This window comes from Vanessa atalanta, chromosome 14 (genome assembly GCF_905147765.1).
Source record: "Vanessa atalanta chromosome 14, ilVanAtal1.2, whole genome shotgun sequence".
NCBI classification, from domain to species: Eukaryota; Metazoa; Arthropoda; class Insecta; order Lepidoptera; family Nymphalidae; genus Vanessa; species Vanessa atalanta.
Window position 1 is genome coordinate 2,344,135 of NC_061884.1, and position 27,383 is coordinate 2,371,517.

Consider the following 27,383-nt stretch of genomic DNA (forward strand, 5'->3'; position numbering starts at 1 on the left):
AACGTAGTTTCACCGGTAGGTATAATCTATGGATATACCTACCGGGGTGTTACTTAGTTCTCTTAGATGGCGAATGCGATTATAAAATCTATGCATTTTACTCTAAGCGAATTATTGCAAACTTACCGTTATTTTTGTCAATTTGAGTGTTTGGTGGTTTGACTATTTGGGTGTTTGGTGATTATTCCAAGAGGCTATTCCAGTGCGTGTGGAGGATACATATCAGACATAATTTAATCCAAAATTTATAGACTAGACTTACGATGTTTTCTGTGCACAAGTCGAAATATAAGTAGAAGGCACATGTAAACTAAAATATCTACTCAACATTTATCACGAAGACTATAATAACTTCTTCTAGTCATTATGCTCCATAAAAGATAAAACCACGTTGTGTACCAATTTTATAAAATAATAAATTTTGTCGAATAAATAAACACGAATAATAATAGGTTTTAATAAATAATAACAATAATAATATAAAATTATTCCTCTTTAGTATGTTCATCGACAGTTTCCAACTTAACTGGTGCTTCTTCTTTCTTTGTTTCGCTCTTTTCTTCGTTGATTGCATTTGTTTCCGCGGGAGCTTCTACATCTGGTAACTCTACTTCGAGGGGGACTTTGGCAATAGAGTATAGAGTCACGTGACCATTTTTCTCAGAAGTACTCGTCTCCTTGATTTCGACTATTGCACTTCTCACGAGTAAAATGACGTAGACATTGAACACTATAAAAAATAATAAGAAATATATATTTATTATTATTAACTTTAATAATACACTCAATCAAGTGCGTTTATTTCATTCATTACCACATAAATAATGACGGCTAACAAATAAAATATATAATTGTTAAGGCACATTATTAATACCATCCTTTATAAAATAGACGAAAAATTTAAATCAAAATTCATAATATAGAATAACTATAAAAAGAAAGTTAACACAACAACTCAAAGGAATCAATATAATTATGCGTATTCACTATTCAGTCTACTCTTTAGTTTTTTAAAAGTTGTTTACCCATATTTCCAATAAGAACCAGTTTGGTTAACATCGACACAGCTGCTATGATCATGGAGTACACCAGAACTGCGGTCACAATGGCGGCGATCATGAAGTACACATACGCGCGCAGGAGTATTATGTCGTTCTTGAAATAATCAGAAATAAATTATTAGTGTTATTCTTCTCAAATATGTAAGTTTTATAATAAGTTAATCAGTTTATTGCTTATATGCACAAAAGTAAACCTGGGAACATTTAAAAGATTAACAAAAATTCCCATGTTCGAAATATTTAGATGTTTAAAATTAAGAATCTTCCTAAAATCGCCAATGCGCCACCAACCTTGAGAACTATGATGTGATATCCCTTGTTCTTGTATTCTTCAAATCAGAACACAACAATCTAGTATTACAGCTTGCCGGAGAATATATAATGAGCCGGTGGTACCTACCCAGATGAACTTGCACAACGACGTATCATCAAGTACTGTGTTCAGCGTAAGGGATCAGCAGCGGATTGGATATCAAAATTTATTTACTTACACGGTACATTCCACACAGTAGCAACACACTGAACGCTAACTCGCACGAATACGCCATAATTCCAATAGCCTTAGACGCATTGTCTTCTAAAAACATTTCTTGGACTTCCATTAAAGGAGGTGTGATACCTCCATCCGCTGTTCCCACCAAAGATAAAACCTATAAATGTAAATTTAAATTACAGATGAACAAAAATATCAATAAGCGCCAGCTATAGGTGACACCTTGACATAATTTGTAATATGAGAAGGTTATAAAATTAACATTTTTATAAAGGTACCGCCTGGTAATGTTTCGCTGTTGGACTAAGGGCTCCTCTCGATTTGAAGAGAAGGGTTAGAGCTTACTTTATTTTCACCTGCTTCAATTGAGGATCATCGTGTGGCAATTTTTTGACACATGCAATTTCCTCATGCTTTTCTTCACTGTCCATTACGCGATGAATTAAGCACATCTGGTCTGAACCCGCACTCATCAATTTTCGATTTCTTATTCTTTTGTCGTCATAATTATATTACGATAACATTAAATCAATTAACTCTTAATATTAACTGACTCATTTTACGAATACTATTACATTTCATTTAGAAAATAGCATATAGAAAATCAAATAAAACAATAAAGTTAAAATACAACAAAAATTGTGGCACTGGAAGTGTCTGACGAATATTTAAGTCCGTTTGTCTTACTCTACCTTAAGGTTTAAGAAAGAAAGCTAGGAGGATCATCAAAACTTACCGCTACAAATAAATTAAAATATCCTATAACGAGCACGCCTACTCTTATGGGCGCTAAGCAACAGCATCTATCTAATTTAAAATTAATTATAGCGGATTTCGCGTACTCGTATGCCTTATCCATTATCACGACACAACGTTCGTCCACCACTGTTAACGTAAAATGTCCGAAAATAAACGCAAAAACATTCACCATAATTAGGAAACGCTTATTGAAAAGGTCAATTAAAAATTTATTGGGCGCCTGCTATAATAATTAAAGCGCGTTGTCCAGTACTGTTTAAAAATTGCAGTATGCCATGCGTGTTAAATAATACCTATTTTTGTTTAGATCATGGTCATTTATCTATTTTTTTTAAAGAAAAATATGTATTTATAAAACTTTTCTTTTAATAATAAAATGTTAAGTCGTTTTTTTTATTATTATTATTCTAGTATATTCTAGACTTATGTCATTATTATTCTGGTTTAGTTAATTTAGTTAACATCGAGAAAATAAAACACAAATATGTAAACTTCAAAATATTATAATATTTTCAGGTTCTTTAATCCAACAAATAATAATGTGAAGAAATTAAAAACAAATATTTATAAATCATTTTTTACACCAGTTCTTAACTACTTAAGACCGAAATTATACAACCGAATCCAAAAAAATTATGTTGATTTTATTCTCAAGAAAAAACATATGAGTAAAATACAACCTATGTACCAAATATATAAGAGGTATCATAATTTTAAGAACAAACAACGAAATTTTAAGGGAATAACAAATAATATTACATTTTACTTATTTTTTTACAAATGTGTTTTCATTAAAATGAATAATAAGGCAGTGACATTTATAAAATTGCATTCGTTTTTTATTCGTTATTGGGACAAGGCACTGAAAAATTAATCCTACGCATTTAAAATGTATATTTTTGCTAACCTTTGGGTCCGTTTAATTTTTACCAGCACCTTTTTAGCGGAAGAAAAACTAAACAGCTAATAGAAATGGTAGAAATAGACAACTTTATTTTTTATAAGAAATAACGTAACAATAGAGAAAGATTAATTTTTAAAAAAAGGATATACATATGTCAATATTTAAAGTTAAGGTATTACTAAGAGAGTTGATAGGATTTTTAAAACTAAGTATTCAGGTATTTTCAAATTATCTATTGCTTAACGAAATATTTGTCTAAATAAAGACTATTATTTACCCATTTGTCAATATAAATATTGGTATAATGTGATATTTGATATATTGAAATTTATCTTGGCAACATTATAAATTCTAATTTATTTTATACAATATCTTCAAATATCTCTCGAATTGTGACCATTTTATATATTTCCATAATTGAAAATACTGTAAATTTCAAAATTTAACATGAAAATAAAACATGATTACTTCATCAGGGCATGAACTACGGCGTTTGCGTTTAACGCTTTCAAATCTGTATAAGTTTGTCCCGTACCAACAAATACTATGGGCTGTCCGGTGATATATGTCATAGAAATAGCCGCTCCAACTTTATCATCAATGGTATCAAACTTCGTCAGCACAATCCCGTCGATCACATGAGGATTGGAAGACGAGCTGTGGTCTGCCAGTGCTTGGTTGAATTTGACTAATTGATCAACCGCCTCGTTTCCGACTAACGCTTCTCCCACGAACAGGACTAGGTCTGGCTCATTGACTTTAATGAGTTTGGCCAAAGCTCTCATGAGTGGCTCGTTGTCCTGCATACGACCCGCCGTGTCGATTAGTACGACGTCTATTTTAGAGTCGGCGGCGTACTTGATGGCTTCCATTGCGATTCCCGCTGCGTCCTTACCTGTTTTCATAAATTTATGTTAATTTCGTAATTTTATTATATAATATGGGTCTCGTGATTTATTTACATTTAAATGTAACACTACATTTTTTAACATTACAGAACATAAGCCTATCTCAGGAGAATATATTTTTTTTTATTGTGTGAAATTTTATTTTATGAGAAATATATCTTTTAATGACTAAATATGTCTATGTTTACGTATTGAATAATACGTTTGGGGTACAAACATATAGAAACAATTTTAGTGCTTTCAAGTTAGTTTAGTTACGGAACTAACCGGTGTAAAAATCTATTAACTTTAATAGAATAGTGGCTTGGCCAAGAACTGGCTCAAGACTCACGTATAGTTTATGGTAATGTAAAGAGGGCGCGTGTGTGTGTGTGTGTGTGTGTGTGCATGTGTGCGAGAGTGCGTGCTCACCGTAGCCCTTCTCGTAGAGGTGCACGGAGCCGGCGTGCAGCGCGTCGAGGCGGCGCACGTGCGTGCGCAGCTGCTCCACGGCGCCCGCGCGGAACGTGTCGCACGCCGCGATCAGCACCGACAGCTTGTTCTCGATCAGCCAGAAGCAGATCTTGGCGAGGTTCGTGGACTTGCCGACGCCGTTTACCTGAAACATAGCTTGCACTTAGCTCTTTCGATACCTTCTTGATTAATACTTCAAATATTTTTTTTAAAAAGGAATACAGATGGTCTACGTATTGTTTCTTGGGGCACTTCTCTATTTATATAGATCATGTACATTTTGCTAGAAAAATATTTCCAACATTACGTTATTAATAAAAGAGAATCAATAATATTAAATTTAAATTGATGACAAATGATGATGATTCGTATCACAAAAGGCCTTTACTAAATTTTCTATTATAAAATATAAAGTTACCCCACAAAAGGCCATCACGTAGGGTCGTCCCTGCTGCTTCGCGTGCAAACAGTCGCGCAGGATGTCCACACGTCGCTTGGGAGACAGGATTTGCACCAGCGCCTCCGTTATCGTCGCCTTCACCGTGCGGGCTACACTATCGAATGTACCGAGCACCTGGAAAGAATCATTTAAAATATAGCATTGGAACTTTTATGACTTGAGACAAATTTTCCATTTTTTCAATTGTTATCACCACAGCGGTAACCATCGAACTTCGAACGGAACATATTCAAATTTTAACATGAATATCTCAAATAATTCAAGCAACTTGCACTTAAATTTTAATTGAAAAAATAATGTAAAAAACAGAGTTATGTTATATTATAAGCCAAATTAAATCTTTTGAATAAGAAAATATTATAATATAATATACCTTTCCTTCAAGCTTGGCAGAAACGGAGTCACAAAGTTTGTTAGCGATATCAGCGGCGACGTTCTTGCCTATAAGATGATCGCGCATCTTGTCCAACACCGGTCGCATGGTTTCTTCTGACAGAGCCTTCGAACCCACCAGACCTTTATTTGGAAATTAAATTGTTTCTATTAGAGTACTGTGCATGTTAGGCAACCTAGACCTGTCATCATGTTTGGACCGGAATGCAACCGGACGTTAAGAAGAAGTATGAAAAGAAATTACATGTAGCAGAGATGATGATGTTGTTGTTGTGGAGTAAAGAGAATGTATAGAATAAGAAACGAAAGGAGAAGAGAAATAGAAAAAGTATATAAGAGGAAGTCTAAAAGTAGCGCCAATAACAGAGAAAGTTAAAGGAAACCGTTTAAGTTGGTATGGACATGGGAGACGGAGACACACGTGATTTAAAGACTAATCATGAGCGTGGATGGATAGATGGCAAGAAAAGGGTTGAGAGAGATGGGTGTGAACTATCAGATGATATACGAGTATACAATATAATAATAATAAAGGAGAATGGAAGGAATAGACATGCTGGGCCGACCCCAAATATTTTGGGACAAGGGAAGGAAAAATAAGACGACATATTAGGCAATCTATTCACACTAACGCACAATAGTCACGCATGTCTGTGCCAATTTTCTGTATGGAGGACAGAAGTAGGGTAGTCTTATAACAACAATAAAAACCTTGTTTGAATTATAGAAGACGACACTGACAGCTAGTCAGTTATATAGCTGTTTGCCAGGAGATAGAGATAATTGTGTTCATCTATGAGATTATTTATATTTTCCTGAAGAATAAATATATACCATACCTTTAAATATACTAAACATGCCCCCACTCTTCTTAGGACTGGAATGTGTCTGCTCAACTTCGTCCTCGCTACTGCTTTCGTCGGACTCCACCTCCAAGTCACGGATAGCGCCGGCCATTTGACCAAGTAACTAGTGATTAAGACAAATAAAATAGTAAAATTTATTAAATTGATCATGTGATTGGAAGTGGTGTATGGGAGCGTTGTGGTGGGGATGCGTATTGGTGTGTGGTTGCGGAGTATGGCGTCACGTGTGTGGTAAAGTGGTGGGGGGTACCTGCGTGTCGGGCGCGTGGTCGGCGTAATCGGCGAGCGCGGCGTCCTTGTCGCTGCTGAAGTCGAGCGAGGGCAGGTCGCGCGTGCCGCCGCCGAGCTCCCACACGCGGGGCTTCTTCACGCGCTCCTGCGTTGTCTTCGGACTCTTCGGAGACTTTCTAATGATCGAATACCAAACTTGATATAATTCAAACAGCTTTTTTACTTTCTTTACTAATTGCTAATCAGGGTAACCCTGGGTGCCCACACCTATAGCCGGCCCTGTTGTTAGCCTTCCATACGAGACACTCCTCTCCTTAGTCTATGTCCTTTTCAGTACCCCTGACAACGACTGAGCAAAATTATATTATTAATAGATAAGCATTATATTACGTCGCGATCTGGTTCTTTTTAACTGAAGAGTTTTTATTGTTTTTAAAACAATGTGAAATAAATAATAAACATATTAATTCCTGATTCATGCACTTACTTCGTATCCTTCTTGGTCTTAGCGGAAAGTTTTTGAGCGAGCTTGGCTCTGTTCGCAGCTATGACGTCGTCATCGGCTTCTGGAGATTCCTCTACTTTGCCGTTAGGAATGCTCTTGTTTTCTACTATCTTAACTGCAAAGATATGGAAAAAACTTATCTTAGAAAAACATTCACTTACAAAACCAAGAGCCCATCATAGCCCGGAGCCGTCCCACGGCTGAATAAAGGTCATCTCGCTTAAATTAGGGATATATGTATCTTAGAGTTTTAACAGTCACATGTATGTTTCCTAACGATATTTTCCTTTACGAGCATGTAATGAATTATGAACTCAAATTAAACACGCATTCTTTAAAATTATTTTGTAAGAAAATATGCAACATGACGTGTGACTTATTTCAGAAAACTCGACCATTTTTTTTTTTTTTTTTTTATTGCCCGGGAGGGCAAATGACTCTGCTCCACCTGATGGTAAGTGGTAGTAGAGTCCAAACGCGACGACGGCTAGTGCAGTTGGGAAAGGTGATCTGCTCTAGCCGCCCCCGCCTTGCCGGCCCGCAAGATGCCTCTTCACGCCTCGCTTGAAGGAACCCAGGTCATAAGTGCGACAAAGAAAAGAGTTGCCAAATTTCTTTGTACGCGATGGAATTGATGTCACAGTTAGGCGGTGACATCGAGAACCAGCACGCGTGGACTTGTGAAGGAAAGGGGAAGCAGGAATAAGGGAGAATAGTTCCTCTGAGCATTCGCCGTGACACATTCGATAGAAAGCGCTGAGTGCCGCTATCTCTCGACGCAATTGTAATGGCTCGAGGGTGTTGGTGACCTTTACATCGCCAATAATGCGAACCGCACGTCGCTGCAACCGATCCAAGGCCTCCAGTAGGTACTTAGCGGAGCCATCCCAGAGGTGCGAGCAATATTCAACGCAGGACCGTACCTGTGTTTTATACAGCAGGAGCAGTTGAGCAGGCGTGAAAAAACGCCGCACCTTGTTCAGGACTCCGAGTTTACGTGAGGCTGTTTTTATAACAGCCTCGATGTGATCCTTTGGATTGAGGTCGCACCGAACGTCGATTCCCAGTATGGCGACTTTGCTATGTATCTCCAGCGTGGTGCCACAGAGGGAAGGAGGAGGGGAAAATGGTGACTTTTTCGCTGTGAGAGCGCACACCTGTGTTTTCTTGGCGTTAAACTCAACAAGATTGTCAGAGCCCCATTTGGCGATGAGTCCTAACGTCCTATCGATCTCAACAACAAGATCCCTCCGTCTCTCCTCAGTTTCCGCCCGTCCAGCCGCTGCGCGTCCGTGGTATCCCCCGTGCACTGTACTGTCATCTGCATAGCAATGTATGTTCCCGAGAGAGAGCATATCATTGATATGCAGAAGAAAGAGCGTGGGGGATATCACAGACCCCTGGGGGACTCCAGCATTCACTACATGGGATTTTGAAGCGCAACCATCAACTAGAACGCGAAGGCTGCGCTTGTGTAGGAAGCTAGCAATCCAGGTGCAGAGCTGAACCGGCAGACCGTATGCCGGCAGCTTGGAGAGAAGACTTCTGTGCCAGACTCTGTCGAAAGCCTTGGAGATATCGAGGCTGACGGCCAACGACTCTCCACGCTTATCGATAGCTTCACCCCAGAGGTGTGTTACGTACGCTAGAAGATCACCTGTGGACCGTTTTGGTCGAAACCCGTACTGACGATCATTAATTAGACAGTGATCTTCTAGGTAATGGATCAGTTGGTTGTTTAAGATCCGTTCCATCACCTTACAAAGAACTGAGGTGATAGCTATTGGCCGATAATTTGCCGGGTCAGATCGATCCCCTTTTTTGGGAACCGCTTGCACATTAGCTTCTCTCCAAGAATCCGGCACACATCCTGTAGAAAGAGACAGCTGGAACAGGCGCGTTAACACAGGAGACAGCTCCGCTGCACACTTCATCAGCACTATGGCTGGTATTCCATCGGGACCGCTAGCTTTCCGCACATCAAGTGATTGTAGCTCTGCACGTACATCACGTTGCCTGATTTTGATGTCAGGCATCGTGTAGCCACATGAAGGAATTGTTGGTGGCAGCGCACTACAATCATTGATTACGGAATTATCCGCAAAGAGTTTTGCCAGAAGATCAGCTTTCTCCTGCGGACTGTGAGCTAGCGATCCGTCCGGATACCTGAGCGGTGGCAGCGAAGGTTGACAGAAATTGCTTTGCACAGATTTGGTCAGACGCCAGAAGCTACGGGAGCCTCTAGGATGTGAAATAAGGTCATGGCCAAACCGCGCAATGCGCTGTGCATCCGCTCTTGTGTATGCCTTCCTACAAGACTTGGAAGTTTTATTGTAGGTTGCTTTCAGTGAGTCAATGTTAGATGCCCCACTAACGCAGCCATTGATCCACGCGCGATATGCCGCCTGCTTAGAAGACACAGCATCGGCACATTCGCGAGTGAACCAACGGTTACGCGTACCCTTACTGGCGAGGTCTGAGTTAGGAATGTAGTATTCCATCCCCAACAGGATCTCACCAGCAATAGCAGCGGCGCTAGCTGTCGGGTCATTCTCACTGAAGCAACGCTCCTTCCAAGGGACTGACGCATAGTAATCGCGCAAACCGTCCCAATCTGCCGACTTATAGTGCCAAATGCGACGTTTGCTTACCGTTGGTGGCGGCAGCTTGGCCTGTGGCACTTTGGTAGATATCAGGCAGTGATCCGAAGAACCAAGTGGAGCCCGAACCTCAACCTGATATTCCACCGGGTGGCTAGTCAGCAGAAGGTCCAGTAGGGAAGGCGCTTGCCCGTCAATGTCTGGGATCCTGGTGGGCTGATCAACCAACTGGGTCAAGTCATGCGTGAGAGCGAAAGCATGGGCAGTCCTTCCCGCATGGTCAGTTTTGGAGGACTTCAACCATGATTCATGGTGAGCGTTAAAGTCCCCCAAAAACACCAGTTCCGCGTTAGGAAACTGCTCTTGCGCAGCATCTGCCACCCGACTAAGATGGTCAAATAGTTGGCTTGTCTCCAAGTCACCATTGTGGGATCTGTAGAGGCACACGTAGACCCGACTCTGACGAACCAAGTCCACACGTACCACTAACAGGGAGAAGGAAGGGTCCTCCAAGCAGCGCAGACGGTGACAACAAACATCCGTCCTGACGAACAAGCATACTCCGGCTTTCGCTTTGAAGGATTCTTCAAGCATGTAGCCGGGATAATTAAGGTAGCCGGTATCGACAGGACGGAGTATTTGAGTCTCCGTCAGAAACAACATTGCTGGCCGTGCTGTCTCGAGATGATGGTGGACAGCATTGAGGTTAGCGTGGAGTCCACGGATGTTAACGAACTCAACCTCAAACAGCGTGGGAATGGTGGGGGTGTGCACCGCTGTACGACCGTCATTTCTTTTATGCACTGTCATGGATAGGGGGAAAAAAGAGGAAGAGACGTGAAGCGAGCGATGCGTTGCCACGATAAGGACGGTCAAAGTGTGGAGCTGTGTTTCCCCAATAAGTTGCCAGAAGAGAAAATAAACTGACCCGCCGGGCGGAAGGGCCCCCGAACCCTCCCGGTAGTGGCCGCCGGGACCCCACCGTCCGGTCACCAACCGGCACGACGGTCCACACCGGGATTATGCGTGGCCTGGTGGGGCAGCCTCGCGAGCTGGTTAGGAACGCTTGGGCCCCTGTACTCTGCCACGGGCGGCCAGCGGAACAACCGTTTCTACGGGTCTCCCTGACCGGCGGGTCAATATACTTTCCTCCAGCATTGGTTCAACAGCAACATCCACCGGACCAACACTTATCGCGACAATGCGCGCTCGGGCACTGGCTGTACGCCGGCTGATCTCGAAACGCGGCTGCAAGCAGCCACTTCACGAGTGTTTCACCATGCGTACGGTGGTAACAAGCCAGGCGGATGATTGACATCCTACCACCAGATGAGCAGATGGTCGCTCAGATGTCCCTTAGTCGCCTCTTACGACACCCATGGGAGAGAGAGGGGCAGTGAATTGTATTCTTACTCCGTCACTGCACGGAAAGAACCATGTAATCATGTTGCGTTATCACGTCAATCATTGCTGTGACATTACATATAAAGGCTATGTTAACTGAATTATGTTTACGTGTGATTTTCTATGGTCGTATGAACAATGAATTGGCAAGAATTAAACATTTCAGTCAGCCAGTCAGTCAGATCGTCTTACTGACAGACTGACTGAATCTAATAAGCTTTACTAGGTTGTAGCAAAATCTTTGTTTCAAGTTTATTTTTAATTGTGTAGCATTCTTGTATAATTTTCCGATTACATTGCCGACGTGCGCCAAGTGTCAGTCAACTGATCGAATACATATCAGATACAGTCATACTTATTCCAATACATATAGTATTAAAAAAAATCAGGGTTGTTATGGGTATGTCATTACGGATCTTTATGTGGATATGTGAATAATAATAATTTTACTACATACCAATTTTATTTACCGGTTTCAGATACGATTCGAAATTGTAAAAGAGAAAATTACAAATAACAGTTTGAGTTTATTTTTTGGCTTAAATTTGGCATTAGGTATAAATCTCTTTAAGTATAACACTATGCAAGCAAAATATATAATAATTTTTTTTTATCAGATTTACGTTTACGGTAGACCCTTACCCTACACAAGCGAAGCCGAGACATACAGCTGGTAATTTCCGCAATAAAGTTTTTATCAGCAATTAAATTCGATATTCACAATATAATTATATTTTTACTTATAATAATACTATACTGTTTCCGTTTTTATCATAATTAAATAAGTATTATTTTTCTTGTGTTTGCTTTAATATTTTTTGTTTAGTTTAATTTCTGTTTATTCTTATAAAAACATACATTTGAAATTTCCTTTATTATATTAAGTATCTGTGGAAACGTTATTGTTTTCTGTATAACTAAATGTAAAAACATCATGTAGAGTAATACATTGTTTATTTTCCTTAATTACTATAAAAAAATATGCCATGACTTAAGAACAAATTTACTGCTTTTATTAATTATTTTTTACATTATCTAATATTTCGTAGAAATTAAATAACACAGAAATTTACTAAAAACTTGAAAGTGTTCTTACCATATTGCTATATGTTGTGTTTCGAATAGCATTATAATAAACACTATTACATGATCGCATCAAAGTATACATATTTTTAAATATTTTCAAAGTATACATATTTTTCATTCTATATTCAAGTTCCAATTGGATGTTCATAGCTTGGACTGGACAATGTCTGTCGGGTCAGCTAGTTATTGATAAAGATAATCATTTGAAACAAACAGAACCTTAATTAACAGCATTCTTTATGTAAATTGTACATGAAAAAGAGTAACTACTAAGTTTCTCGCTGGTACTTTTCAGTGGAATCTACATTCTCAATCAGTTTAAAATTTAAATTAACCTTGGAAAATTTGCAGCAGCTTTACAAGTAAATACTAACATTATTACATAAATGTAATTAATTATTCATGTGTCAAAAAAAGTTGCAGTCGTGTGAGTGGTGTAATGTTATATTATAATTTAGGTTATCTACCTGATTTTTTGCTCTTTTCTTCTCCTTTACGTTCTATCATTGATGCCACAGTCTTTTTTGACTTCTGCGAGTCTTCAAATGTCCTCATTTGCTTTGGAATCTTAGCTTGTGATTTGGCTAAAATATAAATTTGATAAATAAAAGAAAGAGTTAAAGTAATAACATGTTTTTCAATAATATATATATATATATATATATATATATATATATATATATATATATATTCACTAATTGCTTGTTAAATCAAAAAATAAATTAGTATGCACTGCTATAATTACTAAACTTGAAGAATAAAACAAATAAGTAATAGGAAGTTTCTATAAAAAATCTGTACAAATTGACATTTATACCTGAAACTATTGCATATTACTCAAAAATTAATTTATTTGAAATATATAAAGACATGATACCATGTCTTACTCAGTGTATTTAGTGGTCTAATGATACATACCCCAATGTTCACATTGCTTGAGGACATTATCAAAAGTGGTTTTAAAATCAAAGTCCATATTATGCCTGCCGCCTTGCAATTCATTCTTGTACTTGTCTCTGAATTCTAAGTGTATGTCATTTAAAAATTTATCCACATAGGATAGTTGCAGTATGCGTTGATATGCTACCACAAACACCAATTCAAACTCATTGTCGAGCTTATATTGTAAGCTCAAGGCATTATGATTAAACGTGTTGTTACCTGAACGTTCCTAAAACATAAAGTCGTTTTAATATTACCAATTAGCTTTTGAATAAATAATGTTCATTTATTGTTTCGCTTTATTGATTAATTAATTAATGAATACAGAAAATTGAACCTTGTTGAATGTAATATGAATGTGAATTGTGAACAAGGCTCCTGTTTGGCAATGGACTTACTTGTAAGATAACATTCCGTATAAGCGCATTCACAGACGGCGAAAAAATTTCACTCGTACTTTGAAAACACCATAATACAATCCCTCCTTTGCTGAAGATGCTAAATAAGTCCAACATTTTGTATAATTAAGTTAAAATTGATTCACAGTTACGATCCTAAGCAGCTGTTTCGTACTACGTGCTAAAACCTACGTTGCTCTATACTTCGTGTTTTTGACAGTAAAATGACAACTCATTATGTTATGGCCATCAATGTCACAATAATAACGTTCATTAATGATTTTAATATTAATTTAAAATAAAAAATCTATAATAAAAAATATAAGTATCATAACACTTTAATCTGCACAATATTTTTTATTAAAAAAATATTATTTTAGGAATTTTAAAAAATCTCACCATAGACTTAACAAAGAAGTGCGATTTCATTGATGCGAGTATGTTCAATATTAACCAATAGAATTTTAGTTCGAGATTAATTAACAGTTGCCATTGGTTAAAACTTTTGAAACGTTAAGATTATACCTTTGAGAAAAGACTATTCTCTGATATTGACTCTGCATAAAACAAATTTGTCAATTCATGGTGAAGTCGTGAACTTGTATTGTGATTTGTTCTAATTTCGTACAAAATAATTTACTAATTATTATAAAGTAAAGAAAATTTAATAAAAATGAATATCACATCAGCTGCGGGGATTATATCCCTGCTGGATGAACCGATGCACGAGGTAAAAGAGTTTGCTTTGAAGAGATTGGACAATATCGTCGATGAATTTTGGCCTGAAATATCTGAATCTATAGAAAAAATTGAAATTCTACACGAAGACAAAGTTTTTTCTCAGCATCAACTGGCTGCTTTAGTAGCGAGTAAGGTTTATTATCATTTGGGAGCATTTGAAGATTCGCTTACATACGCGCTAGGGGCTGGTGATCTATTCGACGTAAACGCAAGAAACGAATATGTCGACACAACAATCGCAAAAGCGATTGACTTTTATACACAGAAGCGAAAAGCTCTTTTTATCGACAGTTCTTCAGAACCCATCGACCCTCGCTTGGAAGCTATCGTTAACCGGATGTTCCAGAGGTGTTTGGAAGATGGACAGTACAGGCAAGCCCTTGGGTTAGCTTTAGAGACTCGCCGAATGGACATATTCGAAGAATCTATCATGAAATCTGATGACATATCAGGTAATGCTTTATCTCCCTATTCTGTACGAAATAATTTTAGCTCTATACAAATATAAGGATTATATGAAAATTAAGTAACAAAGAAAATATTTGTTTCTGTAGTGTAATATTAAGATATTCAATAAAAGATTTTCATGAATTGATGATTGTACCAGCTAAACTGATTGGAGCATCTTTTTTATTATTTCTAATAAAGATATATTAAGAAATATACTTTACAAATGATATTATTAAAATTATTGTATTCTTCATCACATCTTATTTGTTTTTAATTTGATTAAGTTCATATGACAATAATGTTACTTTTTTTTAAATTAAAATTACAAGCTTAATATTTTTCTAGGAAAAATAAAACTTTAAACATCCTTTATAAAAAATGATGACTTGATACATAATACATGTCTCTGTTACAGGAATGCTGCAGTACGCCTTTACAGTTGCTATGAGTCTGCTCCAGAATAGAGGATTCCGTAGTACAGTTCTTCGTTCGTTAGTTGGATTATACAGAGGTCTAAATATACCAGACTATGTAAACATGTGTCAATGTCTCATCTTCCTTGAAGATCCTCTCTCAGTGGCTGAAATTCTTGACAAGTTAACCCATGGTCCTCAGGAATCAGTACTCATGGCATATCAAATTGGCTTTGACTTGTATGATTCAGCTACTCAACAGTTCTTAGGTAGAGTTCTTCAGGCCCTCAGAATCACAGCACCGATTCCAAGTGCTCTTGGTGGGAAACCTCAGCCTCAAGGTGGCCCCTTCCCAGAGACTTCCATGGAAGTAGATCAGGCACCTGTTGAAGAATCTAAAAAACCAGAAAGAGATATAGATAGTCTTAATGATGAAGAAAAAGAACATCAAAAGAGGGTAGAAAAATTAATATCAATATTAGGTGGAGATGTATCTATAGGCTTACAATTACAATTTTTAATAAGATCTAATCATGCAGATATGCTAATCTTAAAAAATACTAAGGATGCTATAAGGGTATCAATTTGCCACACAGCTACAGTTATAGCCAATGCCTTTATGCATGCAGGAACAACAAGCGACCAGTTTCTGAGGGACAATCTAGAATGGTTAGCGAGAGCCACAAATTGGGCCAAGTTAACTGTAACAGCTTCATTAGGTGTCATCCATCGTGGCCACGAAAATGAATCCTTAGCTCTCATGCAGTCTTATTTGCCAAAAGAAGCCGGACCCTCTTCTGGATACTCTGAGGGTGGAGGCCTTTATGCTTTAGGTTTGATCCATGCTAACCATGGCGCCAATATCATTGACTATCTTTTAACACAATTAAAAGATGCTCAAAATGAAATGGTGCGTCATGGAGGTTGCTTAGGGCTAGGTCTAGCTGCAATGGGAACACATAGGCAAGATGTTTATGAACAGCTCAAGTTTAATTTGTATCAAGATGATGCAGTCACTGGCGAAGCAGCCGGGATAGCTATGGGAATGGTGATGTTAGGATCACGACATGCTGCCGCTATCGAAGATATGGTTGCATATGCCCAGGAAACCCAACACGAAAAAATATTACGTGGTTTAGCCGTCGGTATTGCATTTACTATGTATGGAAGACTTGAAGAAGCTGATGCACTTGTTCAACAGCTATTGAGAGACAAGGATCCTTTGTTGCGGCGAGCTGGTTGTTACACTATTGCTACTGCTTACTGCGGGACTGGAAATAATGACTCTATTCGTACTTTACTTCATGTTGCTGTATCAGATGTAAATGATGATGTACGACGCGCTGCTGTTACAGCTCTTGGTTTCTTACTCTTTAGAACACCAGAGCAATGTCCATCGGTCGTTTCACTCTTAGCTGAATCGTATAATCCACACGTCCGGTATGGAGCTGCTATGGCGTTGGGTATTGCCTGCGCTGGTACTGGAAATCGTGAAGCAATCGGTCTTTTAGAACCTATGGTCAAATTTGACCCTGTTAACTTTGTAAGACAAGGAGCCTTAATTGCTTCTGCCATGATCTTAATCCAGCAAACAGAAGCACTTTGCCCCAAAGTTACGTACTTCCGGCAACTATACGCTCAAGTGATTTCAAACAAACATGAGGATGTAATGGCGAAATTCGGAGCTATTCTTGCTCAAGGCATCATTGATGCTGGTGGACGTAATGTAACAGTTTCTCTCCAAAATAGAACTGGTCACATGAACATGCTAGCAGTAGTTGGAATGTTAGTATTTACGCAGTACTGGTACTGGTTCCCACTAGCTCACTGTTTATCTCTTGCTTTTACCCCAACCTGTTTGATTGCTCTTAATTCTGACCTGAAGATGCCACAGTTGGAACTAAAATCCAATTCAAAACCATCACTCTATGCTTACCCAGCACCACTTGAAGAGAAGAAACGTGAAGAAAGAGAAAGAGTTACTACTGCAGTATTAAGTATTGCAGCTGCCAGAGCTAGAAGGCGTGCACATGGAACAGAAGGTTCGTCTAGCAGCGTGACATCCTCTACTACTTCTAAAATGGATGTTGATGAAGAGGAAAAGAAACCTTCAAAATCACCCAATCCAAATATCACAGTCCATGGAAAATCTGATAAAGATGAGAAACCTGGCACATCAAAGGAAGGAAAAAAAGAGGAAAAGGAAGGTGAAGAAAAAGAAACCAAGGAAAAGAAAGAACCTGAACCAAACTTTGAAATTCTTAGCAATCCGGCAAGGGTGATGCGTCAGCAACTCAAAACTTTATCTGTTGTAGATGGTTCAGGATTTTTCCCACTAAAAGATGTGACAATTGGTGGTATTGTAATGTTAAATCATTCTGGAGATGGGGAACAAGTTTTAGTTGAGCCAGTAGCTGCATTTGGCCCTAAAACTGAAGAAGAAAAGGAGCCTGAGCCCCCGGAACCTTTTGAATACTTGGATGATTGACAAAACCTTTTTCGTTAATAATTATAATGCATAAATAGTATGTAGGACACTATGAATCACTTAAATGTATTGGAAAACTGTAATAAAATATTGAAGTACATCTATTACTAACTGCAAATTATAATTGTGTTTTTCCTCTAAATAAATAATATTAAATTACATTTTATTTTCATTACCCCCTACCTACCTAATATTATGAATGTGAAAATGAGATTTTCTCTTACGCTTTCATGTCGTAACTATTCGTGCTCGTACTAAATTTTGCATAGTTACATGATACACATAATCAGTAATACCGAAAAGGACGGTACCTTATCAAAGAAAAGCCTATTGGTATGATATTAGGTATTCATTAAATAAATAATAATCTGACCGATCTGAAGAAGGAATAGTCGCTGAACGAACTATAGCTATAGAGCTAATATAATTATTATTTTTTAGATATTTTTGTAAGAAGATTTTTTTAATGTGATCTGACTACCAAGCAGAATTAAAATTAAATAATAATGTAAATACTAAATGTATCTATGCTTGCATTAAAAAAAAAACACAAAACAGTATTATGCAGTTGGCAGTACGTCATTGTCTATGACTAAAATTTATTGATTGGACCTCGGATGGCTGGGACTTGATAGGTACCTCATCTCTGTGGTAACTATAACTGGTAAGAAAATTTTATTAAATTGTCAATGTCAAATATCAATTTAGAAGGTTAAATAAAAAACGTGGTCCTTCCGGAATAATTCTATTGCAACGCATAATTTTCCAATTGTTCTTATTGAGCATAACGTTTCTGCTGTTCGTTGAAACACTACCATATTGATGGATATGGATTGGAATCTTGAATACGGCGAACTTGCCAAGGACACCGAATTCGTAAACAAATATGAGAGCCTCAAACAGAATTTAATTGAGCTAGAACATGTTTTGGAGAAACTACTGCCACTTAGGGCACAATACGATAAGATGTGCCTTCCGGCGCAGATTGAATTGGACTTGTTCCTGGCTTTTACGTTGAATTCCCTGCATTGGGTACAATTGCGCGTAGAGGGCGTAGATCCTACTACGCACCCCATAAAAGACGAACTCCAAAGAATCAAAACAGTTATGGTGAAATGGCAGGAAGTGAAAGACAAAGAGAAGAGACCCACGGTCGACCTGGAAGCTGCTAAACGATTTGTCAGGAGCGGGCTATACGACCCATACCGAGCTATAGGCCAATCAGCTAACAAGAAAATCAAATTTAATGATGAAGACATGGACGAATAAGAATTGACTTCAATATTATTTTAAACACCCCTTTTAAGACTGAATTAACTAAATATCCTTTTTTGTTATCCTTGAATCTGTCTACAATCATGTTTATTGTTGGTTCCCATTATTATAGATGTAACTTATGCATGAATTATTTTATAAGATAACATTACAACATATAACTTATATGCAATCTAATATTCTCTAAAGTGAATGTACTAGAAATCTAGAAAAAAAAAGAAAAAAAAAAGCATATAAAAATACATTTAGATTATTATTACTACTAATATAGGAGCTATTTTTCATGTACCATTATGTTTAACTTTGTTTTGATTTGTTTTGCCTCTGGATAAATTGCCTTGATATGTTTGATGTAAGAAAAAAAAAAAATTATATTTTTTCAATATGGCTGTAATATTTGCATATTACATGAAATTGCTTGTAAATATATTTTTTGTAAATCATTAGTAATATAGTATTGATAAACTATGTGGAAGGAGATGAATTAGGTATAAAAATGCTGAGCTGTGTGCGCAATGCGAATTCTGTTATGTAATTCTTTTGATTTCACAAAAGTGTTACAATTAATTTACCAAATATGCAACAAGCACTGCACATCTTTTATGTGTAGAACTATGATGTACGAAATAAACTGGCATTTAAATATTTTTTGAGATAGACGAAAAAGTACATTGTATCTATTGGAGGACTAAATCACACTAGGCTATATGGTTTATAAGGATAAGGCTTCTAAGTGGCAACAATGACGCCACATAGTTCATTAATACTCTCCTAGTTGATAAATATCACATAGACATAAGAAATATATAATCTTGCTATAAAAGTTAGCGACTAGATATATTTCATTACAATTATTTACTTATCAATAACCATCATATTATTGTGTAATTTAGTCATAACTTGTAGTGTTTAGAAGTTGTTACAAATATTTAATCCAGTAGTTGAACTATTTAATCAATAATATACTCTAGTAGGTTACAATGTACTCGTATTAACCCAACTACAGGGTCTATAGATTGATAATGAATTGTCTGCAAAATAATTTATATCCTAATAAACCATAATTGCAGTCTAATTAAAGTATTACAACTACTATTTATTTAAAGCAGAGCTAAATTCAAGTTTTATACTATGTAACTGTTATTATTTTTATGGAAACATTTAAATTGCTTTCATTTTAATTATTTTAAGTTCTTTATATGTTTGTCTCAGTATGTAATGTTATTTATTGGGTTTTATTTAAATAAACACTATTTATAACCATTGATAGTTTTATTATATTAAATACAATAAAATACAGTCAGAAATTATTCACATTTACAGGAATGTTTAGATAGTATTCAAGTCAACATTTTTATTAATATATAAAGAAAAATAACAGTTATTTATATATCCAAATACTTGCTATAACCAAATATAAATATTAATGAGCAGTTTATGATAAATTGTACTTTTATATACATATTCAAAATAATGAACACAATACAACATTACAGGCAAGATATAATTAATTAAATGGCACATTCTATAATTAAATGTAGAACATTATGCAATAACTTCGAGAATCTTACATTTACAAATTGTAACTTAGTAAAAATTCGTTTGTATTGTTCATTGTAATAAATAAGATTATATATTAAGCTTTATAAAAAAAAAGTATTGTTCTATGCCTCACTTCGTGTAGTGTAGGACATTTAAATACTTGTTAATAAAAAAAACATAAATTCCAAGCAGAGCTTAAAACTTTAGTCATAAATATTAGCTGTCTTAATCTTAGAACAATAAATAAATATTTCGATTCATAAAATATGCCTAACACCAAATTGCTCAAAACATGAGTTTTTTTTTTAAATACATATCAACCTAAGACTCATTTCTCCACTTGTAAAACTAAACCTGCAGCAGAAATATTATCTCCTGCACCAGCTGTCAACTGAGCTTCAGTACAAATAAGAACAGGTGCCACACAAATATCTACTTCATCATTATCCAGCACCTCATCCCAGCAGGCTACTGGTTTTGTTGCTTCGAAGAATACCCTACTGTTATTGTTATCATCTGTTGTTGTTGAAAAGCTGTCATCTAGAAGAAGCTTACATTTATCTAAAGCTATATTTGGACTATTACAAACATATCTATGAGCTGTTAAGGAAGCCTTAGCAGCAGCTGCCTTTGTTCTCTTCCAATGTGAGCCCTTTACAGTTAAGATGGCTTGATATGCTAAGGTGTGTACGTGTATGCGTGTCAATTTTCTCTTGCTGCCATTTTCTGTGTTCTTCTGTCTGATTAGTTGGAATGTTTTACGCATTTGGTCCAATGCTGTAGCTACTCTTGGATTTGAATCAGCGACAACCATAACTTTCCCATATTCCAAGACACTATTGAGGTTTGACAGTTCTTGTTCATTCATACCAACTGAGTCCACAAATGGTAATACTTTTGTTGTTAAGTGTAAAAGTAATTCTAAATCTACATAGCTTGCCATTTCAAAGTGAGCTAATGTTTTTACTGGCTGGGATAAAATTTGTTGTTTGACAAGTTCCAGCCTTTCAGCTCTTAAATCTGAAATTATACAAAATGCACAATGTAATGTGTATTAAAAAAAAACAGATAAATAACTTGTAAGAGTCCCACAGTTGAGCTAAGCCCTCCTCTTCTTTTAAGAAGAATGTTTAGAGGTAATTCCACAGTGCTGCTCCAATGTAGATTGATGGTATATTTTCGTATGTGGTAAATTTAATCATCCAACAGATTTTTCCTCAGAATATTTTAATCACTATCAAGGATGAATTAAAATAAAAAAAAGCACATGAAAATGTGTATTCAAAAACAGTGCTTGTTCTGTTTTGAACCTGCAATCTTCAGTTAAAGATTCATATGCATATTCTAACTCTGGACCAACTTGTCTTACAAGATATCGTATATTATATTATATCAACATATTATGATTTATTATTATTACATTATTATTGTTATATTGATTTATTATACACAATTTTTAAATTTTCATCTCCAGTACTATATTATATTGTAAATAATTATTACAAACTTTTTTAACTTCACATATTTGTATGTTGGTTTAACCTGTTACTTATTTTACAACCAGTTCTAATAAGCTAATTGAGCTGAAATGTATCATACACTATCGATGATAACAATAGAATCTAGTATTAATCAATATTAGTAAAATTAGGACTTTTTTTTTTAAATATATTTTATTACAAATGACTTACCTTTGTCATCTTGTTTGAATGGGAAATTATCCATCATCTGTAAGCCGCTAATGACTAGTAAGTTTGGACTGAAGGTTATTAGATGTTCTCCTAACTTCTCTAAGGAAGTTAGTAGAGGATTATTTTCATCATTATGCATAATGTACCTATTTGCTCTAGGTGATTTGTATTCACCGAACTTTTCATCAGCCCTATATTCTAATATCATGTGGATATCATCCTTTACTTCTTCATTTCCATTATCACCAACTATCTCTATGTCTTTTGGAATGTAACTTTTTAATTTTTTGCTCATTTTTGCACCTAGCAATACTTTCCATCCTTCTAGATGGAATCTCTTTGCCATGAGTGGTGCATTTCCTCCAATAGCCCATCTGGTGTCTGGTAGTTTTAATGATTGTTCGACAAGCTCATCATAAAGTGCACTATTAGACATAAATCTCCTGAAAGTAAAAATAATGTTTGTGGTAAGGAATAAAAAAATGATGACACAAAGATTTTAATAAAAACAAAAAATACTAAATTCAATTACTGTATGCTATATGTATTTTCAATTCATCAATAAATATTAAACAGTACAGATAATAAATTCAACTTACTCAGCAGCAGCACCATGTTTGAAAAAGTAGGTAAAACTTTTTAAAAATTCGTCTTTACTGGATATCTCATTAAAATGTTCGGGCGCCCCCTTTAAATCTTTTGGATTTAACAAGGACGTTGCGTTCACAAAGAGGTCATGACAAGCTCCATAACCAAGGGCCACCTTGGGCTGATGTGTTCCAGAACCTACTTTGTTCTCATTTTCTAGATATAATAGGTGTTCTTTCACAGGAGACAGTCTCACATCTTCGAAGTTATCTTTTCTGTAAAATATCGCATAGAACACAACACAAAACGACAGTATTGAACCCAATTTTACCGGCGCCCCGGCCATTGTCACTAGTGATTATTTTACTGTGTGTTCAACTGGAATGCATAAGTTATAAGCTTTGTAATAGATCCACGTCACCTCATTATAATGGTAGTGTGTAAATAATATATTATAGTTATAAAGATAACGCAATGGACTCGGCCATTCTCCAAGTGAAAGAAACGTCAATGTCAGCTAAGTTAGCTGTCACAAAAGAAAGCATTGTAAAAAAAATTTAAATCATTACGCAGTACATTACATACATTAACTTAGGTACTTAATTGCAAACAATTAACTTGACATACTTTTCTTTAAAATAATTATATATAAGAAACGGATTATTAAAATTAAGCGTAATTTGATAGTCAAAGGTTCAAGTTATAACTTGGTTGAAAAATAAAAATTCTCGTGTTTTTACTTATGACCTTCTATGTCTCTGAGCTGTGTCCTTGGTTTAGTAGTAAACAAACGTTGAGTTTTTCGGTGATGAATTCTCATTAGATAGTATCCCGGAATTAGGATGTTGGCAGTACTGTCTCACTCCCGTGCCTCGAAAAGCACGTAAAGCCGTTGTTATTGCAATGTAGAACTGATCTCTTTAAGGTTTATCGAATTGCCGTACCATCGGACTGGGATTGAAAGGGATTATAGTGTGAGCCTATGTTTGCACACCAAGCCTTTTTTGTGCTACTTGCCCATGCATTGATATTAATTTACTATTTCTAAAAATCGGTTCCCGTGATTGATCCTTGTTACTCGATACAGGGAGACTTAATTTCTCATTGCATGTTTAATTTGATTTTTTTTTTATAAATGTTAAATAAATAAAAAAGTAAAATGTTTTTATTAAAATATAATGGAAATATTAACTTGGCTTGAAAATTCATCAGTTTAACAAATAAAAATAGCAATAAATAACTTTCATATGTATTCGCTATAATTTAAGCAAACAGTATATAAAAAAATTCTAGTTTTACTAGATTTTTTTACATAATACGAGTATACCGTTCATAAATATAAATTATAAATTAAGTAATTTGCTTGATTTTTCACAACAAATTTCACAGTTTTTAAACATTAAGGCAAAGAAGCGTCGCTGTCGGGTCTACAGAATATTTATTTACTTCTACAGAATATTCTTCGAAGAGTTTGCGCAGGTGTTATAGCATTAGCAGCCTTGAAATTTCCCACTGTTCCTCCTCTCCCTTTGAGGAGAAGGTTTGGAGCATATTCCACCACGCTGCTCCAATGCGGGTTGGCGGAATACACATGTGGCAGAATTTCGTAGGTGTTATATCACAAAATATATCCTTCAATTTTCTACCTTTTGTCTTTAACGAGTATTAGAATTTAGGTATCTTTCAGACTGTATAATGTATCATTACTTACCATGAGATATGATTATGGTCAGGCGTAAATCTATAGACAAAAAATTAATCTAAGACCAAAAGAAAATGGTCTAAAAATTACACTTTTTTTTCATAATGACTATACTTTTATCATAACGTTGAATAGGTATCTTATGGTGTTTAATTTGATTTTAAAAAACTTTTATTTTTAAACTCTTAAAGGTTCAGATAAATACCCATAGCCTAAGGAGAGAAAATAAACAATCTAGAATTACATCTTTTTATTTTTATTTATGTTTATATCTGTCAAATTTTACCCGTACGCTGACCTTTGTGTAACCTACCTACTTACTGTATATTGTAATGTACATAATATGAGAATAAGTAGGTTCCCAATAAGCGTGTCTTGATGCTTGCAAATGATTTCGAAAGCCAAAAATCTTTCTTTAAAAGGTATAACCGGTCATCGTACTCCTAAAATGGTAGGACATGCGATACTAAGAGATTTAGGCGTAATTTGGTCATGTACTGTAATTAATTTCGACAAGACGTGCCGTAACTTATTAAATTTATCCTGATAACATTTTTGCACTCTGACCAGATTAATTTATTAAGAAAGATTTTTTTTAATTAGCAATTTTTACCTTTTTTATCTTTAACACATATATTCTTAAATTGAAAATTTTTAATTTACAAATTTATTAATTTAAATATACTTATATAAAAATGATTATATTATATTTTGAAATAAATTTTGCTGAATTGAGTACGTACGGGTTTTTTGGGGGTGTCGGGTGACGATCGGGCTTAAATCTTAACCAAAGATGATTAAGATTCATGCAGGTTCTAATCCGGACAAGTACCACTGAATGTTGTGTTGTGTGTGTTTAATATGGGTTCATAATTAATCCTGTGTTCGCTGTTCAATTGTTACGAAACTTGCATTTGTTTGAAATGTGCATGAAAATGTATAACTACTTTCATTGAAACAGCTTTAAACCTTCAACTGTGCCTAAAATAATTACCTCCGAACTACCTTACGAAGAAACGGAGAGGAGCTATTAAAACCATTGCAATGGCTGTCTTCGGCATGGATCGGAGAGAGATCGTGTTGACAACGCATTCTTTGTTTTGCTATGAGCGGGGTTCTCTTCAGGAATCAAAAGGTGATATCGCCCTTTTAGTTAGAAGAGAGCGTACTTCTCTCTAGAACGAATGCTAGCGCGAAGCCATCGTTTGCCGTTCAGTTCAGAGTGAAATTTACTTCCTAACCTACTTAGGTTTACTTAATTTATTTTAGAGAAAGAGATACGAGAATAAATAAACAATAATTCATAGAATATTTAATCAGTCGATTTGAATCGTCAGATCACGTGATTAAATTGAATGTAAATTTACCAACGATCGGAATGATAATTCTACCGAGAACAGCCGGCAAGATACTTCTTCATTTTAAGTGTAAACAAATAATAGGTTAAAATTGTTTTTCTAACATGTTTTTATAATTTATTTAAGTCATTTTGCTAAGTAGCCGTATGTTTACAAGTTAAGAGTATATTAATCTTACGATCAGATTAACGTTTAAGTAAAATATACATTTTTATCGCAATAAAACGTAACACGAGAACTTTAAAGACACATTTGGTCAAACAAAAGTCAATTAACGTTACTCCTGTATAAGATTAAATATTTTTTAAGGTGAAAATCAAGTTAAAAAGCATAAAGTTCGTCCAAATATGGCGATCACGTATTGTTGCCGCGAAAATAACGCGCAGATGAAATCTCAGTGGTGTAACAGTCTGGCGCCGAACATTGAAGAACCGCAACTTAGCAAAATACAAACTTAGGTAAACTTTAAAATATTTATTATATTATTATTATTTTTTTCTTTTTGTAAGTTTTTTGATTTAGTCTCAATTCTATCAATGTATGTTAAAGACATCGAGACTCGTAGACGCTAAAAATCCTGTTAACATTCTTTGATTTTCATCCAGGATAACTTTACATAATTTCAAAATCATCCCCTTCGCCTTTTGAGAAGAAGGCTTAGAGCTTACCTCACCACTAACCACGATGCTTCGTTGCGGTTTGGTGGATACACATGTGGCAGAATTTCGTTGCAATTAGATACATGCAGGTTTCCCAACGATGTTTTTTCAGCGCCGAATATGCATCGCAGAATTATAAAAACACAAATTAATTTAACAAAGGAATTCAGTGTACGGTGTCGGATTTGAACTCGGAATCATCGGTTATGATTCACGTCTTTTAACCACTTTGATTTGTTTTATTTAGAAATAAAGATTTAGGTATTTTTTTTATAATCTTGCAATAAAACCATTTTCACTGCGATGCTCCATTGCGTGTTCATCGTTATATTATACATGGCCAGATTTTTAATAACGAACTCTATCCCTGGGTGTCAGAAAGGATTTGTACATAAAAAAATAAAAGTTCGCACAGTTCCGAGTTACTGTAATAGCAGAGGTTCGTATCGGGACGTATGATTCACGCCAGAGGTCAGGACATCCAGTTGTGAGGCAAATGAATGAGCGACCCTACTTCGATTACGCGAAACGTTGCCCTTTGGTGCTTATCAGAAGTACTTTTTAGGGCCTTAATTTCGGAAAAAAAATAAGTATTCGTCACTATAAAAATTGGTATTTTTTGGGACGTTCCTTTATAATTTAAAAGTGTGTTATTAAATAATAATAATATGATTAATTGATCGTTTCACACTTAAAATTTATTTTAATAAGTATATAAATATTTAAATATATTAAAGCCCAGTTTATGAATGAGCCATGGTGGTTTAGTGGTTAGATGAATGTAAATCTTATCCGATGATTTTGAGTTCAAATCCTGGCAAGCACTACTGTATTTTCACGTGCTTAATTTGTTTTCAAAATTCAGTAAAGAAAAACATCGTGAGGAGGTACATTCTCATCCGCCATTTGTATCCAACAACCCGGATTGGATTAGCGTGATGGAGAAGGAAGCCTAGGTAGCCTCAGCTACCGTGCCAATTTGTTTTACCCCCAGGGTCAGCCAGTTTGGCCAA

General features: G+C 35.8%; 5 protein-coding genes across 5 annotated transcripts; 2 read left to right on the forward strand and 3 right to left on the reverse strand.

The window, feature by feature from the left end:
* Window positions 1–281: 281 nt before the first annotated feature.
* Window positions 282–2,432, reverse strand: LOC125068812. The gene is made up of 4 exons (XM_047678131.1): window positions 2,291–2,432; window positions 1,553–1,711; window positions 1,026–1,155; window positions 282–730 (listed from the first exon to the last, which is right to left on the reverse strand). The coding sequence occupies exons 1-4, from the start codon at window positions 2,411–2,413 to the stop codon at window positions 486–488; spliced, it is 657 nt and encodes a 218-aa protein (XP_047534087.1). The 5' UTR covers window positions 2,414–2,432; the 3' UTR covers window positions 282–485.
* Window positions 2,433–2,840: 408 nt separating this feature from the next.
* Window positions 2,841–13,661, reverse strand: LOC125068782 (signal recognition particle receptor subunit alpha homolog). The gene is made up of 10 exons (XM_047678092.1): window positions 13,464–13,661; window positions 13,042–13,294; window positions 12,591–12,707; window positions 7,016–7,148; window positions 6,548–6,704; window positions 6,271–6,400; window positions 5,412–5,554; window positions 4,997–5,152; window positions 4,537–4,723; window positions 2,841–4,112 (listed from the first exon to the last, which is right to left on the reverse strand). Exons 1-10 carry the CDS (start codon window positions 13,578–13,580, stop codon window positions 3,682–3,684), a joined length of 1,824 nt encoding a protein of 607 aa, XP_047534048.1. The 5' UTR covers window positions 13,581–13,661; the 3' UTR covers window positions 2,841–3,681.
* A 375-nt stretch (window positions 13,662–14,036) lies between these two features.
* LOC125068647 (26S proteasome non-ATPase regulatory subunit 1) lies at window positions 14,037–17,714 on the forward strand. Its single transcript, XM_047677904.1, has 2 exons — window positions 14,037–14,656; window positions 15,070–17,714. The coding sequence occupies exons 1-2, from the start codon at window positions 14,137–14,139 to the stop codon at window positions 17,553–17,555; spliced, it is 3,006 nt and encodes a 1,001-aa protein (XP_047533860.1). The 5' UTR covers window positions 14,037–14,136; the 3' UTR covers window positions 17,556–17,714.
* A 448-nt stretch (window positions 17,715–18,162) lies between these two features.
* On the forward strand, window positions 18,163–19,739 carry LOC125068671 (nuclear nucleic acid-binding protein C1D-like). The gene has a single exon (XM_047677943.1). The coding sequence runs from the start codon at window positions 18,378–18,380 to the stop codon at window positions 18,822–18,824; it is 447 nt and encodes a 148-aa protein (XP_047533899.1). The 5' UTR covers window positions 18,163–18,377; the 3' UTR covers window positions 18,825–19,739.
* A 402-nt stretch (window positions 19,740–20,141) lies between these two features.
* LOC125068670 (ADP-dependent glucokinase) lies at window positions 20,142–23,157 on the reverse strand. The gene is made up of 3 exons (XM_047677942.1): window positions 22,663–23,157; window positions 22,064–22,506; window positions 20,142–21,392 (listed from the first exon to the last, which is right to left on the reverse strand). The coding sequence occupies exons 1-3, from the start codon at window positions 22,995–22,997 to the stop codon at window positions 20,701–20,703; spliced, it is 1,470 nt and encodes a 489-aa protein (XP_047533898.1). The 5' UTR covers window positions 22,998–23,157; the 3' UTR covers window positions 20,142–20,700.
* Between the last annotated feature and the right edge of the window lie 4,226 nt (window positions 23,158–27,383).